This window comes from Leiobunum rupestre, chromosome 1, assembly GCF_980474605.1.
Source record: "Leiobunum rupestre chromosome 1, qqLeiRupe1.1.hap1, whole genome shotgun sequence".
NCBI classification, from domain to species: Eukaryota; Metazoa; Arthropoda; class Arachnida; order Opiliones; family Sclerosomatidae; genus Leiobunum; species Leiobunum rupestre.
In genome coordinates this window covers 43919430-43942385 of record NC_143384.1, presented here as the reverse complement: position 1 = coordinate 43942385, position 22956 = coordinate 43919430, and the positions used below count along the sequence as shown (strand labels likewise).

At 38.0% G+C, this 22956-nt stretch overlaps 2 protein-coding genes across 2 annotated transcripts in view; both read right to left on the bottom strand.

The window, feature by feature from the left end:
• Dg (Dystroglycan) overlaps positions 1-5534 on the bottom strand; it is a 109007-nt gene extending 103473 nt beyond the window's left edge. Inside the window, exon 1 of the mRNA XM_090180338.1 lies at positions 5498-5534. The gene's annotated coding sequence lies outside the window, so the exon portion shown is untranslated. The remainder of the gene's footprint in view (positions 1-5497) is intronic.
• A 7106-nt stretch (positions 5535-12640) lies between these two features.
• On the bottom strand, positions 12641-19550 carry LOC149963032 (uncharacterized). Its single transcript, XM_090164497.1, has 2 exons — positions 19506-19550; positions 12641-16667 (listed from the first exon to the last, which is right to left on the bottom strand). The coding sequence occupies exon 2, from the start codon at positions 16643-16645 to the stop codon at positions 12641-12643; it is 4005 nt and encodes a 1334-aa protein (XP_090020623.1). The 5' UTR covers positions 16646-16667; positions 19506-19550.
• Positions 19551-22956: the final 3406 nt, after the last annotated feature.

Sequence of the window (22956 nt, the reverse complement as noted above, 5' to 3'; positions counted from 1 at the left end):
GAAAAACAGGCATACTTCTCAACTCACCCCCTACAGCTCCTTTAAAAAATTTCATAACCTTTTGAAACACCCTGTATACATGTTTTCTTTAGCAGTCAAATTGAAAGCACATTTAACTGATAGCTCGCTTAACGGACTTCAAATAATTTAATTTCACGAAGGCCTAGATACTCCTGACGTTGTCGTTCAAACATCTAGAGCGTCGTGCTTAACCTCTACCGCCGCAAAGTGGGCTTTCTCTTTTAAGCGGCCATCCCAACATTTTGGTTTGTTTTCGGGCGAAGTGTTAAAAACATTCGAGGATAAAATTTATGACTCCATTTTTTGTCGTCCTCAATAAGCACGTGCTGCTGCTGCGAGAAATGAAGATTGAATGGTTTCCGCTGATTTGCTTTAAGAGGGCAATTTAGCTTTTATGTTGTTTCGCGTTGTTTTCTTTAAAATAACTAAAGCCGTGTTCGCACTATAGCTTGAAACCAGTCGTCACGGCATTCAAACAAACACTAACTGGGTGAAGTAGCTCTTTATTCAACAGATGTCGCTAGCGTCGAAATCAAAACAAGATGCTTAAGCTACATTTTGACCCGAAAGGCGGGACATAAAAGTACCCCTGGCCTTGATTGGCTCGTTTGCAAATTTGATGATCTCACTTAAGTTATAGTAATTTTTAACAATATTTTTATGGGATATATAATTTATTTTACAGTCCACTAAGTAGAGTATAAGTTGTCTAATTATAATACTCAACAATGGTTCTATGACCAAAGAGTATAAAAACTATGTAACCTAGAGATATAATGACGGTCGAAAGCAGTAAAGGAAGTTGTAGCAACCGGGAGGGAAGGCACTCAGTGAATTTGCACTTCAAATTTCGGTACCGCAGCGCCACTACGGCAGTTTTTAGTACAATAAATAATAATACCGGAGAAAAATGGCAGTTACGGTGTTGCGGAGGTGCTAAATTTGGCATTTTGGATATTTAATTGTCTAATAGCTGTCAATTCAAAAAAGTGACAGTAATTGGTTACTGTTTCGTGATTTTTTTAGTTAGAATTTGTGGATTCGTTGTTTCGGTGTTTATTTTCAAAAAGTGAAGAATAAGGCGTTTGTTCTCTACCGTTGCCAAGTCCTTAAGGAATTTTCAAGGATGTTGAACTAAATCAAAATGATTGCCACTTAAAACTGCCGTAGTGGCGCTGCGGTACCGAAATTTGAAGTGCAAATTCACTGAGTGCCTTCCCCCCCGGTTGCTACAACTTACTTTACTGCTTTCGACCGTCATTATATCTCTAGGTTACGTAGTTTTTATACTCTTTGCTATGACGACGTTATTGTTTCGCTATTTTGAATTTCAGCTTCCTTTGCCATTAATAGATGGCACCACGCTCTCCAGTAAAGTCGTTTTTTCAAAGAATCAAATAGATTCATTGCCATCTCTAATTACAACGGCCTTATCATAATGCAGGTGGTAATGATGGAGCCGACAGTTGCTTTAGAAGGAATATAACCTCAGGTATTTAGTGTGGAACACCAACTTTTGCAGCTCTGGCCGCTCTTGTCTTTGGCGTTTGTCATGTTTCGCGCCACTGTACAGGGAAATTTTAAAAATTGAAGGGCTCTTCCATAAGATTGCTTAGTGAGATGTCAGTTTTAGGGATCCAATGAAATTCCGGCTGATTTGATTCTTCGATCTTGGGGGGTATTTTGAGGAGACGACCCGCGGTGTAACGCACCGATTTTGTTCAAACTCGGGGGTGTGGTGGACTTTCATGTAACTTGAAAAACCTTAAAGGCCATTTATACAATGCATGGGCAACCGTTTTTCCATGTATAAAATTTAAATTTTTGAAAATGCTTAATATAAAATATAAATAAAAAAATTACGAAAAATTTCGAAATTGATTAACATTTTTACAGGGGGTACCCTTAAAATTTGTCAGATTCCCATGTTATTTTCAATGGGAAAATTTCCATTTTGTGTTGTCAAAAACATTTTTGATTGCTATGGCAAAACGGTTGCCTATGGAGACATATCCCTTTAGGGTTTTTCAAGCAACACGAAGATCTACCAAACCCCCGAGTCATTCAGACACGATTGAAGTGTACGCCGGTGACGTTTTTCTAGGGCAAAACTAGATCATGTCGCCTCAACATAGTAAATTATTAAATTAAATTAAAACGATTAAGGTAAATAACGGTATGGTATAAAATGAGACAAGTGGTAAATAATGGTAGATAATATATTTTTACGAATTATTTACAGTATTTAAAACTTAAACCTACATTTATGGAGATAAAACAGACTCATAGAGTAGATCTTATATAGTTGATATATTCCTTTTTCACCACTATTGACCACTATTTACCATATTTTACAAAAAAGTGGTATTTTTGGAACACGCCCCTACCGGCAAGTTTTACAACTAAGCAGGACCGTCGAAATTGATAGCAGTATCACAACGCCTCCTACATATTAAAATATCGAATTATACAATTTATCTGTCATTGGAAACCGATAAACAGCGTTACAGCAGATGGTCGGGTTCAACAACTGGAGGAGCCACCTCCGAACTGACTGACAGACATCCTATTTACAATTGTAAGCGGGATGTTTATTTAATCGCGTTATCGAGCGGAAGACATTCAAGACAAGAAATAGAGCGAAAAATCTCCCGTTTAAAAGAGGTGGCGCCATCTCTGAAATTCTAGTGGTAGTTTAGAAAAAAACTCTTTCTTGGTTTATGGCGATTGGCGGCGAATTGAACTTGCTTATACTTACTAACAAGAAGTATGGTTCTACGTGAAACACCACGGATTATACGGTTGAGTTTGGGTTTTTGCAATATTCTAATGATCTTCAACTAATTATAATATTGAAATATTATTATTCTACCGACATGCTACCGCGTAATACCAGAAGTAAATAATATACATGAATGGTACAGTGGAATATAAATGCGCTATCATTCGAGAAAAAGTTAATTTGCATAAGTAACATAATAATTAAAAGTAAGAAACGTCGGTAAACGGAATTTATTGGCAATACCGATTACGTAATCGAAGGTTTCGGAACCGGAAACTCGTAACTGCCTACGTATCTCTTTGAGATAACTGCTACTGCGTTAGTTTAATGGCAAACCGAAACACGTTTCAATCTCAAATTTAAGTATTTTCAGAAACATTAGTATAGTTTATATTTATAAATTTTACATTTAATTTCAATTCAATAATTCATCATTATTTTATCAAATTAAGCGTTATTTTTACTTTTGAAAGCGTTTAAAGTGACAAACTTTTGGAACCATATTATACACTTATGGTAGAGCGTATTAGCAGATTATGCTAATAGCTTAGAGTATGAATGAAATATAAGCTCTAAAATGTTAATATTGTAATTTTATTATAAATTTCTAACACAGCAATTATTACGCCTACCTTTTGGCTATCTTGGTAAAAGGTGCTATCTCCGAAGGGCAAACGGCCAAAGCGACACCTAGACTCGATTCGGATGTAAATAGGGAGTATCATACTTATGTTACTTCTGCGGTTACGACGAGTGAATTCGATGGATAATGTGTCATGCAGTGGAAGACAACCTAACCTACTTTTTATCTAAAAATGGAGCGAATTTTTAGAGAAGCCAAACACGTCTGCCCTACTCCCAGGGGGACGAATTCGGTAAATCGTAGGCGGCGCTAGTTAACGACACTTTGTTTTCATTGTTTGTTCTAAATAGCAACGAGCACTAGGTGGACAATCTTCGAAATTAAAATTTTATCCGATCCGGGTCAGTCCGTTTTCAAAAGGGGTCGACACGTGCCGCGTCATAACCCGGAACTGTCTTTGTTAAATTCATTTTGTCGCATTTGGAACCCACCAAAAAGATGCAAATGAAAAAAATCGTCTGTTTTAAATTCAAAATAATATTCTAATATCAAAAATTATAATAATATTTATGACGCATTTTTAATATGTAAAATTAATGAACGTCAGCAAGTTCGTACCTAGAGCCACATAGCGGTCAACGCGAGAAGCTCATAAACTGCTGGATTTTCGTCTGCAAAGCCACGGCCAACTTTGACACTCGCGCAATGGCGGTCAACCCATTCGCTGAAATTCCATGAACAAGGATTTTCCCGCTGTAAACCATGCTATAAACTATCGGCGTTCAGCGCCACGCTTGTTTTATATTGGCTTCAATGCAAAAACTATTCTAAAAATAATTTTCCGCTAGAGGCGCTCAGAGCCGAGAGGTATTTTTGTTCGTAGGTTAACGTAGAAACTTCAACGAATGGATTGGCCGCTATGGTGCGAGTGTCAAAGCTGGCCGTGACTAAGAAAACACTATTTTGCAGACTTGGAAATAGTGATATTTTTTACGGGAGCCCCCGACCCCCTTAAGTTTATTTTTATTGAGAGAAAAAAAACCCAGGCGGGGGGGGGGGGGGATTGGGCTAAAAATTTTAAATTAGGTAGGGAAAATAGGAAAATAAAAATTGGTTACGTTACTTACATAACATTTATTAACTTTAAAACAAGCAAGTATATCATAATATCACACATAATCATTTGTCACGCTAGATCCGAGGGGCTGATCACTCCGCGTAATCGGTGTACAGAGCCGTACCTTTGACCACGTGCTTTGATTGTACTAATGGGATTACGCGAAATCTTTGAAGTACCTGCCTTTGGCAGTGCTAATCTACGCGTAATCCGGCGTAATCGGTGTAAAACTTTCTAAGAGTGGTTAGCCCCCCGGCTAGATCCCGCTCTCGTATAGGGTAGGAAAACAGAGTTTCAAAAACGTCGTACAAATCATGTTTCAGAAATTTCCTTAAAATGTTTAATAAATATTTTTTAATTAAATTGAGAGCCCTGGTGGCCCGCAACCCCCGTTCGAATGATTTATTTTAAGAGTCCACTGGTTTTTATTAAGAGCCATTGGCCCCAAGACTCCCGCTAATTCCAAGTCTGCTAGTATTTTGTGTTATAAGAGCAAATTGTAAAATTGTAAGGTAAAGTGGGATACGCGAAGACCTAAAATTAGCCTTAGACTTTACAATTTCGTTTCGCTAAAATTAGCCTTTAACAGACAAAATAGTGTTTGCTTAGCAGACGAAAATTCAGCAGTTTATGAGCTTTTCGCGTTGGCCGCTCCATGGCTCTATGTACACTGAAAGGGCTAATTATTATCCAAATCAGGGCAGAAAAATGTATCATAACTTGGCAACACAGGAAAACCATAAAATAATCTAGTACCTAAGAATATGTGACTGCAGAGATTCTAAACTCATCTTAGCATACTTCGAAGCGAAAGTTCGTCTGATTTAGTAATTATATGACACTCAAACTATCGAACGAGATCTGTTTTCGTTTAGTGATTAAAAAGCGGACGAACCTTTGCAATGTAGTCTTGAAGAAAATCTACCAACGCGAGTCCATTGTATCCGATTATATTACAAATGATCAAAAACGTAAAATAAAAGAGTTTTCTTACTTTGACCAATGAAAAAGATCACTTTCTTGAATCGAATGGTCAATTCAGTTTCTTACATAAGCGCACAAAAATCCAAAAAAAAATAGAACAAAAATGGATACCGTAAATAAAAAAGGTTATGGAAGACACGATTCGAGTGTAATTGTTGAGGGAGTTTGAAAAACAGATCGCGCACACCCACCGTTTGTAAGCTATTAAAAATATACCGTGTTTCCGTCAACTCTCAATACAATATTATACACAGCTTCCCCGAGGAGAAAAATATACGGCACTCCCCGACGTGAATAAGATTTAAAAGTTCTGGTTTTACGGGATTGCTCCGGAGAAAACATTACGTTACGAACCGCTTTACGTGACTGCCACTTTCGTCCGTCCTTGAACTAATTTAGACAGAAACAGTTTCCCCACAAAAATCAAATTCAATCAATTTTATCAAGGCTTGTGGTTTATTAAAATTAATATATTCGCTTTAAAATCGTGATCCCTATTTTCATAGATTTTGTAATTTTCGGATTAATAACCCTTTTTCGGGATCATAATTTCTGTAAATGTGGGCAATTTTTTATTACTCTAGCATCATTGACGCCACCCAAGAAAAATAATATCTGACAACACTGCCACCTTAGCAGAGGATCTCAAATAAAGCTGAAATACGAGTAGCCAAAAACCATATTAGTTTCTAGACGCCTTACCAAAAAAAAAACGGGTAGGTATATTATATAGTCTTTCCTATATTACTAAAAACTATAATGAATTGAAGTTAAATTGTAAATCAAAACTATTAAAACACAATTATAGACAGTTCATTAAAATTTTATACACTTAATCTATCTAAAATATAACTTACGTTTTTCAGCTGGAAAAAATTAATATTATCACTGCCTTTAACTTGGTTGGAATTCAGTCTTTTTACAGAAGTTATTTTGATATTGAAGATGCAAGTGCCATTGAGGTGAAATAAGCAGAAAATTAATTTCAATAGATTCGTCCAAACAGAAAATTGCCTGGTCGTGTACCCGGTTTTAACGAATTATCAAAAGTTATGCTACATAGTCTAAAATACCTTCGTAATGTATGTGGCCAAGAAAGGCTAATGATCATTCATTGACGGATGATATATTAGAAAGAACACATAAAAAAATATTAATAAATATTTAGAGGTGTACATTTATTTTTAAGATTATGAATTTTTGGATAAGAAATAACGTTCCACGCCCCACAGGATGGTGCAAGGTCCATCGAGAAAAATACTATGGGTGTACAACGACCAGATGTTCTTCAGAACCGACGCAAAAATAATCTGTGGTGCAAGAGATCACGTGACGTTGTATTGTAATGAGGACTCACAGTTAGTGAGATATTTAAAAATAGATGAAACCACCCACTGCTACCGAGCCGCTACGGCTAATAATTGGAACAATGGAATGTAAATAGTATGTTTTAGCAACCCATAAAAAACGTATTAACGCGAACAACACATTCACAGACTTTCCTGGGGCCTGAACGATATTTTAATTAAACATTTTGGCAGATTAATAATTATTTTCCTAATAGGACACATGACGATCAAATTATTGTTTGGACAGTACTAAATCTAAGGCACTTGGCTGACATGACAACATAAATGGCTCGTTTAATAAAAGTGCTACATCAGTGAAGCTGAATAGACTACTTGTGTCGTTTTCATCGTCGTGTATCCTACTAAACAAAAATGAAACAAAAGCGCAGCCAATATTCTGATTCTACAAAGTGAAACAATCTATAAGCCTTTTTGTTCGATTTTCTTTTCATGACCCTCTTACGAAAATCGCGACTTTTTCAAGTCCCTTTGGATTTTACCTTTGCATTGTATCATAAGTACATAAGATATCCATTAGTATGTCTCTTTGATAAATATTTTACTGAGATATTCGTTGAGTGACGTCATCCCAGGAAGAAATTCGTTCTTATAGAAATGTCAAAGGATAGAGCACAAAACAGTTAGTGTCTGTGGTCCAAGTCATCTAGCTCTAGGTAAACCTTTTGTATTTGAAGAATTGGAAAGTATCATACTTATAGAAAATAATGTAAAAAGTAATACATTTGTATACTAAACAATTGTTAGTTCAGGTTCACAGTACGTTAAGACTGCGTAGTAGTTAACCCTAACCAAAACAACAGTCATTTCCAATTTACTAATTGACTCTCAGAAAAAAAAACTAATAAGATCCTAGTTTATAATAAGGAGTCTGACCATAATGGAGACTTGGCAACATGACGTAAATAATATACGTCACCGATGCTTTCAAAAAAAGGCATATCAGCATGGCGGCCATAGCCAAAGGTACGGCGTGATGTCGTGCTGCCAAGTTCTTATTCCGCGCAAGCACGGCCAATTTTGACACTCGCACAATAGCGGCCAACCCATTCGTTGAAGTTTCTATGTTAACCTACGAACAAAAATATCTCTCGGCGTTGAGCGCCCCTAGCGGAAAATTAATTTTAGAATAGTTTTTGCATTGAAGCAAATATAAAAACGAGCGTGGCGCTGAACGCCAATAGTTTATAGCATGGTTTATAGCGAGAAAATCCTTGTTCATGGCATTTCGGCGAATGGGTTGGCCGCTATTGCGCGAGTGTCAAAGTTGGCCGTGGCGCAAGTAACTAAATATCCAAATCAAAACACACAATTTTGTTTTAAGAATAATTTTTCGACGCTTACGATTTAGGTAACTAGCGACATCTTGTTCGCCGCCGCTCGTGGCGCGCGTGGGAGAGCTGATTGAAAACACCTGGACCTCACAGTGACGTCACGAGTCTTTTAAAAACGATCTCGCTGGGCCTCCCTCGATCGCCCAAAGTGGAATTGGAGAGTGTGTGAAGAAGAGGCCCCCTCTGCCGGCAGAAGGGGAAAACATTTTATCGGTTCATTAGCCGAACCCACGCTTCTAGCTCCGCTTAATACTCCGCGACGATAGGAAATATATAAAAACTTTCTCTCTCTGCGATCTTCCGTTGGCTGTTTAAATGGCAGCTTTTATCCTCTTCCTCTTTTCACACTTATTAACTTTTTGATGAAACGCTTTCTTGATTCGACACGACGTGCCGCTGAATCGAGCGCCAAACAAAGAACCACAAATAATCGTGTCCAATGCTTCTTCATGTTTATCGTTCGCAGTGAACTAAATTTCCCGTTTTGTTTTTATTACAATGTTGGATATCTTCATACAAAAAATATACAGCTGGCCCCATGAAGGTCAACTCGTTTTTTTAGACTATAGTACTAAAGGTACTCCTTAGAGATTTTCTTCCCCGGCTAATTGTGGGCGCCGCCATTTTATACAAACCATCAACGGCAATACTGATAGGCCTGTTTATAAGTTGGCAGTATAAATTTTACAGTATCAGACTTCATGCAGACCTGGAAAACCGGGAAATATCAGGAAAGTCGGGGAAACTTATTTTTTAGTAAAATTTAGGGACGTTTATGAGTACAAACTAACATCAAGAAATTGTGTCATTATTACTTACCTTATATATTATATTATGGAACCAATTTAGATTAAATATGTGACCTTATCATGAAATTGGTAACCTTTCCATGAAAAGAATGGCTAAGCTAACAATGATATGGAGAGTGTCTACGACATAATAAGATAAAGCCTTGGTATTTATTGAGGTTACCTTAAAGGCCTAGGTTTTTTTCTGCCTGTCCCCCTTTAAATTAACTTAGTTGGTCTAATTTAAAGGGGGACAGGCAGAAAAAAACCTAGGCCTTTAAGACATTGGGTGCTCTTGCACCTGGAAAAATCAGGCAAATATCAGTTAAAAACCTGGTGGCGGATGTAATAAGAATATTTTGTTGGAAATCGCCAAGAAGTAATATTTCCGAAAGCCAGGACCCGCAAGTTATTTATATGGTGCTTTTTGATATAATAAAAACTTTTCACCCGTAAACAGAACGTCGTGTTTCTGCTAAGCCTTAATATGTCAAAAAAAGCTACCTGGTTATAAGGAAAAACTTTTTGCATACCGTACAGGTGAAAAGTTTTCATTATTTCAACAAGTAGCAAATAAACAGTAATTTGCGGGAAATATTACTTCTTGGCGATTTCCTTGGAAGATGTTATATTGAAGCCGCGTTCCCACTTTGCCGTGATATCGATTCAAAACGTTTCGAAGGAGTTGTTTGAAATAGGCTAAATCGTTTTAAACCGATTCAAACCGTTTTCTATTGCGTAGGTGTGAACGTAGCTTTACACTCTTTAGGAAACCAAGTCAATGTGTATAGATAACCTAAGGCACCACCTTAGACGTTGATTATTGCAAAAATGTGGCAGGCGCTATTTTAAACAAACTAATACCGGCTTCAATGCTATAATGGTTGTTTATTAGTGGGCAGTATATAATAATAATAATCAGCTGGGCTAATACCCAAGGCACCACCTTAGGCTTAAGTCATCGAGCGACTTTTAAAGCTATTAGTTCCGGTGGCCGGTTTACAATGCTTAGGGGGGTGGTGGCAAGCCCTTCATGCCACGCGGCCAACAGCTCCCTACACTCACTATTAACGTTAACCTCAACAAGTTTTTATGGAAGGGGAACTCGGGGGAAACCCCTTTAACCAGCGGGGAGAGAACTTGCAAACTCAACGCAGAAGGAGTTGTTCCGAGTTTTCACCCAGTGCCACAAGCTGTGATGGAACCCAGCTCCTCTTGCTGCGAGGCGAAAGTGCTAACCACTCCGCCACCCCACCTTAAGGCGTCTAGTTACAGTGATGAAAATACCATTTCTTCCTTGGAAATTTCTAAAACGCCAACTAGAAGTCCAATTTCTATAATATAACTTACGTAGACTACGGTAATGAAAGTATTTTTCAAATACTATAAATGGAATTTTAATACAATCAATAACATATCATTATTTCAATGTGTACAACGCTTTGTTTAAAAATGAACCAATAAATGAGTAGGATTTCGCAAATCTGGAACCCTTCATAATCAAAACTCGGGGAACGCACGTTATGGCGCCTAACATCATCTACAGAAATCGTATTACAAGTTACAGACTATCTCCGATCTAAATATAATGTGTAGCTGCGTCAAAAGCAATCAACATCCCAACATTAGTTTCTGCGGTCATGTGTACCATAATAAATCCCAACGCCGCCGCCACCGACGGTTTACAATATTTTTTAACAGGGCTACCAGATTTTCCGTCGATATCAGTCTCTAAGGGGTTGCAGTGTGCAATAACTGGTGGCTTTACCGGGGAGTCGAGGTCCGGCTCTTGTAACCCATGAGGGCGGTGGCGCACTGGGAGATGTTAGCTTCGATCAAATGGTTCTATCTCCACCTCCGACTTCGGTCAGGTTTGGGCTGGAAACTGAGCTTTGGCTCAGGCTAACGGACAGGGTCCGTGCAAACTGGCCGTCTCGGAGGATTGGGTAGCCTGCTGTGGGGCGGCGGGTCACCGTATGAGGGCACGGCGGTCCTGTGGGGCCTATTGTTATTATGCCAGCAAAATAATCTTATTACATCCGCCACCAGGTTTTTAACTGATATTTGCCTGATTTTTCCAGGTGCAAGAGCACCCAATGTCTTAAGGTAACCTCAATAAATACCAAGGCTTTATCTTATTATGTCGTAAACACTCGCCATATCATTGCTAGCTTAGCCATTCTTTTCATGGAAAGGTCACCAATTTCACGTTAAGGTTACCAATTTTCCGATAAGGTCACCAATTTCATGATAAGGTCACATATTTAATCTTAAGGATTTAAATTAGGGTTGAAAATAACCTCCCATTTTTTTAATAACCCAAATTACCGGTTTTTTTGGGTTTAAACCAGGTTTTTATGTTTTAATTACGGTTTTTTTAAACACTACTTTATTTTACTTTTAATCTGTTTTTAGCTTTTGTTTAACCGTGCATACATATTACCAAAAGTGTGTCAGAACGGTTTAGTAGTTAATGAGAGTTTGTCGCAAAGTAAGAAAGGGAAACGAAGGTGGGGTCGGTAAATGCGTCATCAAAATCAAGGTACTACAGCGCCGCCGAGTGAGGCGTTTTAGAACGTATGTCTACGGACGAGTAAATCCAAGAGAGAAAATCGCGCCAGACTATAGACTAAATGTTGCTAGTACTATTCCAACTAGTAGGTTATGTAGTCTATAGTGTGGCTAGATCTAACTAGAAATTTTAATAGGCGCGAAAGTACAGCACACTTTTGGGTCTTATGCTACTTTTGATATTACCAATCAACTAAAAATTAATATGAATATTATTAAAAGTCTCACGTGACCAGAGCAAAGTTTTAGTTTTGGTTTCGTTTTTTAACAAGTCTCAACAGAACGAAGATTCAGTTTTAGTTTCATTTTTGATTTTGAATAAATGCAGGGTGACCACGAAAATACCTAGAAAATTTTATAGAAAAATAGGTAATTTTCAAACAAATTAAAGGAAAATATAGGAAAAACCATAGGTAAAGATTCTCATTGAAAAACAGTAACTAAAATAAAATTAAATATAAAATGCAGAAGGGTACACGACGACGTAATGTATTCGGGCTATACTACACGCGAAAACCTAAGGAATTTATAGGAAGGTATTGAGAATATAGGAAATGTGATCACCTTGTAAATGATTTATAAATGTAATCATTTCGGTAAGAAAATTTACAAACATTTAGGAATAATTTTTAAAAAATCACTTGGTTTAAACCATGGATATCCAGCCAACCCTATTTTTAATTCTATTCAGAGCACAGTTATTCAGAAAAAAAAAATACAATATCAAATGAAAACCTTTTATTAGCTAGTACTAAAAAATATCATAATTTCTGTCATTGACAACAGGTCGGTAGTTTCTGACAACGAAAAAAAAATTGATAATTTACTACGAAAACCGAAATACAATGCTACTGTATCTTAAATCGATGTAACAAAATAGATGGCAAAATATTTGCAATATGTTAAATGCTTGAATAATTTTAACATAATAATAACTAGCCTATATACTAATAGAAGTAATATATAAATTTATTTCTTATTATAATTGCTTGAAAATCAAGACGTTTGTTTGCAAATGCCTAACTACCTCTAAAAGAGTTGTACATATCATTGCTTTTTCCACGACATCTTTTGTCATAATGACGTATCATCTTCAGTACTTGCTCTTAAAATCGCGATAACAGATCCCTGATGTTGGTGAAAACTCCTCCTGAGGTAAACGCTCAATTTTTTGTACTGATATCTCTTCGGATTTTCTATTCGATGAAATATCTTCGGATTTGCTATTCAATGAAATATCTTCGGATTTGCTATTCAATGAAATATCTTCGGATTTCTTATTCAATGAAATATCTTCGGATTTGTTATTCAATGAAATATCTTCGGATTTGTTATTCAATGAAATATCTTCGGATTTGTTATTCAATGAAATATCTTCGGATTTGTTATTCAATGAAATATCTTCGGATTTGTTATTCAATGAAATATCTTCGGATTTACTATACAATGAAATATTATCGGATTTGCTATACAATGAAATATCTTCGGATTTGTTATTCAATGAAATATCTTCGGATTTGTTATTCAATGAAATATCTTCGGATTTGCTATACAATGAAATATCTTCGGATTTGTTATTCAATGAAATATCTTCGTATTTGGTATTCGAGGAATCTTCAGCTGTTGAATTCGATGAAACTTCAGTTGATGAATTCGATGAAACTTCAGTTGATGAATTCGATGAAACTTCAGTTGATGAATTCGATGAAACTTCAGTTGATGAATTCGATGAAACTTCAGTTGATGAATTCGATGAAACTTCAGCTGTTGAATTCATTGAAACTTCAGCTGTTGAATTCATTGAAACTTCAGCTGTTGAATTCGATGAAACTTCATCTGTTGAATTCGATGAAACTTCAGCTGTTGAATTCGATGAAACTTCAGTTGATGAATTCGATGAAACTTCCGTTGATGAATTCGATGAAACATCTTCGTCGGTCGTATTGGATGAATCATCTTCACTTATAAAATCTTTTAATCGTAAACCAATATCTTCAGTGATCGAACTTTTAGTGGATAAGTAATCTTCACATATTGTGACATTTTGCGGTGGTGAGACGTTGCCACTTAATGACTCTATTTCGGTTGTCGAGTTATCACATGACAATTCATTTTTTATTACAGTTGTGTTTGCATTTACGTCTTGGAACGAATTATGAGTGTCGACTACGCCACTTTCATATGAGGGCACTGAACTGGGAGCTAGTTTGAAAGTATTTGTGTCCTCTTCACCTGAGAATATTTTACAATTTTCCTCACAATATTTACTCGTGCTCTCTTGTAAGTTATCAAGACTGTCGAATTCGTTGTGAGTAGTTTCAATATTCGGGACGATTACGGTAGTTTCAATATCCGGGACGACTATGGTAGTTTCCTTATCCGGGACGACTACGGTAGTTTCCTTATCCGGGACGACTACGGTAGTTTCCTTATCCGGGACGATTACTGTAGTTTCCGTATCCGGGACGATTACTGTAGTTTCCGTATCTGGGACGATTACGGAAGTTTCCGTATCCGGGACGACTACGGTAGTTTCCTTATCCGGGACGACTACGGTAGTTTCCTTACCCGGGACGATTACGGTAGTTTCCGTATCCGGGACGATTACTGTAGTTTCCGTATCCGGGACGATTACTGTAGTTTCCGTATCCAGGACGATTATGGTAGTTTCCGTATCCGGGACGGCTACGGTAATTTGAGTAATTTCTTCATTGGCATTTTTGGCATTTAAGTACCCATTATTCGTCATATTTGGCACATGTTCATTACTTTCCTCAGCTGGTACGAAGTTTACAGTAGAATTTTCATACGCAACGGATTGACCTTGATCACCTTCTGAATTATGAGCGTTATTAAATTCAAAGTCTTTACCGTCGGTCACATTTTCAAGATTATTAGCCGAACCGGCTGCATTCTCTTCCGGTTTAAGATCTTCGGATATTTTTTCAGTGCTGCTATCTGGTAAAGTTTCGAGGGCGTGGCATATGGCCGCGTATTCGCCATACACCGTTTCGTAATCCGCTGACGTTGTAGCACGTGCGCCAACGTCTTCAATGGATTTTTCATTTGAGTCTGTTGCGGCATTTTCTTCTTGTCCTTCCGCTGAAATAGTTGGAAGAGCCCGTGTCGTACTATCAACTGCAGATTCGCTGCTGTTTTGCTTAAAAAATACGCAGACGACTAAGGATGGACCGCTAGAGTTACTTGAGTCGGATACTTCAGAAGTGGTACTGTCAGGTAATTCTTCCGAAGAGACGTTACTGACTGTTCTTTGGGTGCTACCACGTGCGGCATCTAAGGTGGGCTGGTTTACAGCCGGTTCTTCAATACGGACATTACTGACTGTTCTTTGGGTACTACCACGTGCTGCATCTAAAGTGGGCCGGTTTACAGTCTGTTCTTCAATACGGACATTACTGACTGTTCTTTGGGTACTACCACGTGCTGCATCTAAAGTGGGCCGGTTTACAGCCGGTTCTTCAATACGGACATTACTGACTGTTCTTTGGGTACTACCACGTGCTGCATCTAAAGTGGGCCAGTTTACACCCGGTTCTTCAATACGGACATTACTGACTGTTCTTTGGGTACTACCACGTGCGGCATTTGAAGTGGGACGGTTTACAGCCGGTTCTTCAATACGGACTTTACTGACTGTTCTATGGGTACTACCACGTGCTGCATCTAAAGTGGGCTGGTTAACAGGCAGTTCTTCTAAACGAACGCCACTGACCCGTTTTTCCTCCACACTCTTTTGCTGATCAGAGCCGCTGACTTCTTGTGGTTTTTTCGCAATTTTTGGACGTGAGAATGCTTTGAGCTTGGGGCATCTCAGCTTGGGCAAGCTCACATGTTTCTTCGAGCTTCTATCAAACGAAAATGAGCGAAAGGCGATTGACCGTTTAGAAGCTAACGATCGATATAGCTTGTGAATTGCAATGTGTTTCTTTAAATGAGTCTTCCTCTTGAATGTTAGTTTGCAGAGGCAGCATGCTAATCTTTGGCGTCTCGATGCCATTTTGGGACCCTTTTTGGAATTATTTTCTGGTCTCTTCGAGCCTTGATTCGTGCCACTCTCGTTTTGGTTACGTATGTGCCCAAGTTGATGCCGTTTCAAATACGAAGCTTGTTTATACTTTTTATCGCAAACTTCGCACTGAAAAGGCTTATCGTAGCGATGAACTTTCGCGTGAGCTTTCAAGTAGGATTGGCGTTTAAATGTCCTGTCGCATTTTCCGCATTGAAACGGCCTGGCGTCATCATGAACTATCATGTGAGCTTTCAAATAGCCTGGTCGTTTGAAGGTTCGGTCGCAAATTTGGCACTGGAATGGCCGCTCTTCGCTATGAACCGCCTTGTGAGATTTGACGGTAGATTGTCGTTTGAACTTTCGGTCGCAATCTTGGCACCGAAAAGGCTTGTCGTCACTATGCACTACCGCGTGACTTTTGACGGAATATGGGCGCTTAAACTTTTTATCGCAAACTTGGCACTGAAAAGGTCTAGTAACTTTATGAACTACCGAGTGATTTTTCAAACTGCTTCGATATTTAAAAGCTTTATCGCAATGATCGCACTGAAACGGCCGATCGTCTTCGTGCACCGATTGGTGAGACTTTAAATGACAAGCGTATTTGAATGTCTTTTCGCACAAATCGCACTTGTAGGGCAGTTCCCCGTGGACACCCCTGACGTGAGTCATAAGCTCTCGTTTTTTCTGGCAAGCGAACACGTGGTCTTTGCAAAATTGGCAATTGTAAGGCAGCTGCGTGGTGTGTGTCAAGGCGTGTTGTTTCAAACCTCGGTCGGTCGGGAAAGTATTGAAACATTCTTCGCACCATAACTGTTTCAAATGTCTCCCATGGCGTTTCGGCTTGATGCCCAAATGGATTTCTTTGTGATGTTTGTCGACAAACTCTTTGGAGACGAAATAGGCGTCGATGCAGATTGGACATTGGTGCTCCTGGACCTTTATCTTTTCCAGGCACACTTTGGAGCCCCGGCAATGGGCGCACAAGTATTCGATGACCCTAAACTTCGAGACTGCGACTCTGACGTCTTTCAAGCCAAAGGAATGTCTTCTTTTACGGATTCTCATTGTACTGGCTCTCTTTTATAGTCTGAAATTGCAAAGAAATTCCAAATAAGGAGGTACTGAAATGAAACGTAATCGTGACAGTGCGTTGCTACTTGTTCTTTCACGCTAGTAGAACCAAAACAGTTAACTTTGACAGCTAGAACAAATAAATGTCCATCATACAACCTCGAAATAAGAAATTTTCTGCATCGACTCCTCATATTTTTTTGGTTTGCAGGGCTCCCACCAAAATCCGGGGAAAAAAGGGAAATAGGGGGTTTTTCTGGCTAGAAATACGGTGAAATAGGAACGAAAATATGAAAAATAGGAACCATTTTAAAGGGAATATAACCTAAGGTATTTGCTGTGGAACACCAAAGTTTGCATCTCTGTCCGCTCTTGCCTTTGGCTTTAAAAATGTTTGGCGCCACTGTGCAGGGTAATTTGAAAATTGAAGGGTTCTTCCATAAATATTGCTTTGCAGGTTATATTCCCTTTAATAAAAAAACATTATTTAAGGGTAGGAAATTTTTAAAACTTACTTAGTTTTAATTTTTTAAAATGGTTTATCACAAAAATGATGAATCGATTAAAAACTGGTTAAATATTATAAGTCGTTGTTACTTTGCACCAAATTTTCTACAAATAGGGTTATTTAGGGACCAAATCCCGATTTTATGGTGGTTTAGGTACCTCGAAAAAATTAAGGGCCTTTAGGTATTTTAGGGACCTGGTGGGAGCCCTGGGTTTGTCTTAGAGCGGAGTTACCTCCGTGGGTGTAATTTACAAACCAATTTTAGCCATTACTTTTGGAGTACCAACATAAATTTAACTAATGTTGTAACCTAGTGTTTGCGTCCTTGCTACTGCCGTCTAGGAGCAACAAACACAATGAGAACGTAACTAGCCTTTAAACACGCTAACGCAATATTGCGTACAAATTTCATTGGACGAACCTTTATGCTTAACGTTTTACGGAAAGGGGGAAGACAATTTCAGAATTTTCTCCTTCTGACGGCAGCAGGTGATAATGCGTCTAACCAATGAAAATTGTACACAAGAAAATACACGACTTTTGACGGGTTGCTTTCTCCTAGTGTGTGGTGCTGTGTTTGTTGCTCCTAGCTGCCGTAAATAGACTCTTCAATAAACGCATACTCTTCTTTATCTGGCCCCTATCGCAAACTTGCTGTCAGAATATTGAATAAGACAAACCAAGTTATAAGTCTGGTCGCTGTACCCCAAACTATATATTTGACTTAGACTGAGATTTTCAGAGATTTTATTGATGTGACTTTTGGGGTTTAAATATTCTATTAAATTTCTATATTTGTTCGGGTTATGGATCTGAAAGGGGATTTGGTGTTAAGTTTTGCTTGAGAACAAGGCCTATTGAAAACTAAAACTTCGCCGAAATAATAGACATATATTGAATTGTCATTTGTTTTATAAGAGCTTCTCGCATTGGCCGCTACGTTGCTCTATGTAAACTAATAAGGCTAGTTCTAGAAAGACCTCGGTAATAGTTAGTGTAGGGAGCTGTTGGTTCGCGTGACATGAAGGGCTTGCTACCACCCTCCTACGAATTGTAACCCGGCCACCTGAATTAATGGTATTAGCCTAGCTTATTATTATTACTATTACTATTATAGTTATAGAAGGTTTTAACAGAATATAATTTAAGGGCCCCAAAAGCTCTCCTAATAAGGACCTTCAAATCTAATATTTTCTTATACCTTTTTCTGCTGTCTGCTTATAGCAAAACTCCGGGTAGCAATTTATTTGACTCTTTAAATTTTTGAGTAAAGCAGAGTACGTGACGAAAATATACGCTGCTTGGACTAGGCTTACTATTTCACCTTAGTAATTGCAACGCTAATCTTCTATACTATATTCCTAAGTGTCTTCTGTCTTGCGTCTGTTTCTCTATAGACGTCCGAGCCGTTAAACCTAGGACCGCCAAATTTCTCACAGCTATTCTTATGGCTCAAAGGCAGCGAGTCGCGCTATTTTCATCGATTTCTAATTAAGTTAAGTAATTAAATCATGTATTTTTGCCCCTGGAAAGGTGCCGTGAAACCAGCAAAAAATATTTTTCTGCCTCAGTCAATTTAGTGGTACGCTAGGGGGGGGGGGGGAAGGGTTTAGTATATGACTCAGTCTTCACGGGATTTCGTATTATTTTACGACCTACTATTTCGTCGAACTCACAATCTTATGGGACATAAACGAATTATGGTCATAATAGGTGGGTTTTTTTCGACTGTCCGAGGACAAAAAGTGTACACTTCTTACCCTAAAACGTTTTATTCGTCTGTTCTCGGGGTAAGATTTACCCGGTCCCGAATTTTGTTCGCTTGTTCCAGAGCTCTAAGGTTACATTTTTTATTCCTCCTCGAAAGTAGGTCTAGAGGGAGTAATCTAGCTTGGTCGTCTGCTTATATAGAAAATTCGTCTATTTAAAATTCGTTTCACTCCAACTCGTTTTTCTCGTCAAGACAGAATTGGCTACACTTTTTAACCTGCTCAAAAAACCCAGAACAGGCGAAAAAAAAAACCACCTATTCACAATTGATTTCGCGCGTGAAAATGGTACTACATGTTAGGGTATATAAAGCAGATAATTACGACCGAAACATGTAGAGGTAATTTCACGCTCAAAACGTTCATTTGGATGGATATTATATTATAAAAACTTAATATTTCAACCTATGTTTTTAAAATAAAATAACCACGCGATGTCGGCGATTTCGACACACGTGGGAAATTATGAAAATTTCGTCACCTTCTGTAAAAAAATGCCTTTGAAAAATATTTTCATAGCATACTTATGATAACATTTAACAGTTCAAAAGCGAATAAAAGAGGTTTATTTCAATACCTTAAAAGGTTCATCTCAAATATAATTCTCAAATTTAGGATTACTGGAACAAAATGGAAAATGAAGACAGTAATGGTCACCTCACGTAAGGTTACTAATCTGCAACTCACGCACTTTCAGGTAGTTGTTACATTTTCCATATTTCAGAATTTAATAATGCAGCAGGGGTCGAGACGAAAAAAAGACAGAGGTTTAGATTACACTAACGAGTCAGACTAAAATTAATGGATTAAGCAAGAATTTTATTTAAGTATTTAACTAATAAATGCGAGGTAATATGAAGGAAATAAGGATGAATTTTAGTTAATTAAAATTTAAATAAATTTGAAGCCTATAGAGCCATGCTTTTTTTCAAAAGAGTGAAGAAAACTTGCACAGAATGGCTACTATAGTGACATCTACATAAATGAACTAAGAAACCTGTAAAGGGATTCCCATTCTTTAAATCAATATAAAGACACTGTAGCCTTGTTCCGACATGAACCGGAACAGGGGTGCCCAAATGGGCGGTCTTTAGTAAATTTCAGTTTTGACCTCGAAAAGGGCGATTTCGACCTTTCAAATGACTGGTTCACTAGCTAGAATTTCAAATAAACAATACACAGTACCAAATTAAGTAGAAGTGAAAAGTATTTATTAAAAAAAGTGGAAAAATTTTACATAAATAACAATAAAAAACGTTTGCAAGTCTTTTGCAAAATGAGACAGTTTACAAAGCTTTTGTAGTTTAGAATTAAATTAATACAAATTCTGTAAGTTAAAAATGAATACATAAAATAAAAAAACGTTAAATAAAGTTGCCAGATATTAATGAATCAGCGTATAAAGTAAAGTATAATAATAATAAAAATTGAAAAAATTAATAAGTTTGTTCGATAATGCTTATGGCCAATTTCAAACCATGTTTGACAATGAACATGTACGGTTGATCCTCAGCTTTCTAATTTTTATTTTTAAGAGTGAATTCTTGACCATTGTCGAATTCTTGGACAACTTAACCTCCGTTATGGTGAATCTCAACTTCACCGACACGCTCATCTAACATGGTTTCAGACATATTAACGTTATCAACCGTGTCATTTATCACGACATTTGGAACGTGGTAATCTATCACAGTACTGACATTTGGAACGTGGTAATCTATCACAGTACTGACATTATCGTATATCCAGGCAATTTCAACGTTGCCATTTACCTCATGATCTAAGTTCTCATTCATACCAATATTATCGTTTTCATTTATCACATGTTCAACGTTCTCATTTATCGCATGATCATAGTTCTCATTCATCCCAATATTATCGTTCTCATTTATCACATGTTCCACGTTCTCATTTATCACATGATCTAAGTTCTCATTCATACCAATATTATCGTTTTCATTTATCACATGTTCAACGTTCTCATTTATCGCATGATCATAGTTCTCATTCATCCCAATATTATCGTTCTCATTTATCACATGATCAAAGTTCTCATTCATCCCAATATTATCGTTCTCATTTATCACATGTTCCACGTTCTCATTTATCGCATGATCAAAGTTCTCATTCATCCCAATATTAACGTTCTCATTTATCACATGTTCAACGTTCTCATTTATCAAATGATCAAAGTTCTCATTCATCCCAATATTATTGTTCTCATTTATCACATGTTCCACGTTCTCATTTATCGCATGATCAAAGTTATCATTCATCCCAATATTATCGTTCTCATTTATCTCATGTTCAACGTTCTCATTTATCACAATCATTGTTCTTATTTAAGATAACCTTATCTTCTTACAACACCTCACAAACCAAATCTTCAGCGAACATTCGTTTTACCCTATTTCCAGTTATGACTTTACCATCATTGTAAAATTTCATAAACTGTATTATATACCTTAGCACAAACATCATTAAGAGAGTCTATTTTCCCAATAGGAACGAGTTGGTACAGAATACCATCCAAATCCATAAAATGGTCGTTCTCCTCTACTTGAGGGTCTTTGGTTTCTGCCGCAACTGAATGGGTTGCTATATTTTCTTCTAAATCTATGGGCTGCATCAGAAAGTTTTCGATAGCTATCATCTCGCTGTTGTAATTCGCATCAGAAGACACGGATACCTGTTGTCCCACAGCCTGAGAATCATACTCCGCGCTCGATTCTTCTTCGGGGTTCTTAAGTTCGCCAGAACAATTTTTCTCAAGCTGACTTTGCTCGTTCGAGCTGCAATGCTTGCAACTGAATGACACGCCGTCAATGCTGAAGGAATAATTGCACGTCTTGCAAGTTACGTACATTTTTTTGTTCACATCGCAGATTTTCTCGTGGTAACGTACTTTGTCTTTTTGCTTGAAACCGAATCCGCATTTGCGACATCGAAAAGTTTCTTCTTTAGCGATTTCCATGGACGAAATCTTCCTGACCTTGGCCGGTTGGAATCTACCGTGTTTTGTAACGTGTATTTTCAAGTCCTCGAGTTGGTTGAAGGTATAGTAACAAAGTCGGCATTTGAATATTCGAGCCTTTTGGCAACGGGAGACGCAAGAGTTCGAATTTTTGGAACAGTGATGGTGGCGTTGCAAGATATGGTTTTTCAAATCCTGAATGCGTTTGAACTCTTTTCGGCAAACCTGGCACGGAAAAGGTCGCTCATCATTTTTATTTTCTAGATCTGGTTTGTTAAACAGTACATTCGTGTCTCTAGGGTGGTAATTCTCAACGTTTATATGGCTTCCTTGACCACACCTACTATTGTCGCCCGAAAAGCCGTCTATATCAATATCGTCCAGCCAGTCGTTCGTGGAATGTTGTTGCATTCCAAATTCGTTCCTGGAACGCCGGATCTCAAGTTCGCACACGGATTGTTGGTGCTCAAACTCAACAATGCCTTCTCGATCTTCTAACTCTTGGCTACTTCCGCGTTTTTTAGAGGAAGTGGTTTTCTTTTGCCTATTACATACGCCATTAATTGTACTTCTCGAATCTCGTTTGAATAAGCTTCTTTTACTGTCTCGAAGAGGTGCAGTTCGGTTTCTACCACCTGATGTTTTTGGACCTGATAATTCAAGTCCTCTTGGTACCGTTCTACTTGTATGACGTTGACAGGCAATCCTTTTTCTGGCTTGTTTGGCCGCACTTCGCCCTAGCTGCTTTTCACGTCTTTCAGTACTTATAGCTCTGGATGTACATTCTTGTTCGCTGTTATTTAATACGCCTTCCTGCATAAGGTCATCAGGCACGACTTCTTGCATAAGGCCATCAGGCACGACTTCTTGCATAAGGCCATCAGGCACGACTTCTTGCATAAGGCCACCAGGCACGACTTCTTGTATAAGGCCATCAGGCACGACTTCTTGTATAAGGCCATCAGGCACGACTTCTTGTATAAGGCCATCAGGCACGACTTCTTGTATAAGGCCATCAGGCACGACTTCTTGTATAAGGCCATCAGGCACGACT

Coding starts and splice junctions, on each gene's coding strand:
- LOC149963032 (XM_090164497.1), bottom strand. CDS start 16,645: ATGAGAATCCGTAAAAGAAGACATTCCTTTGGCTTGAAAGACGTCAGA.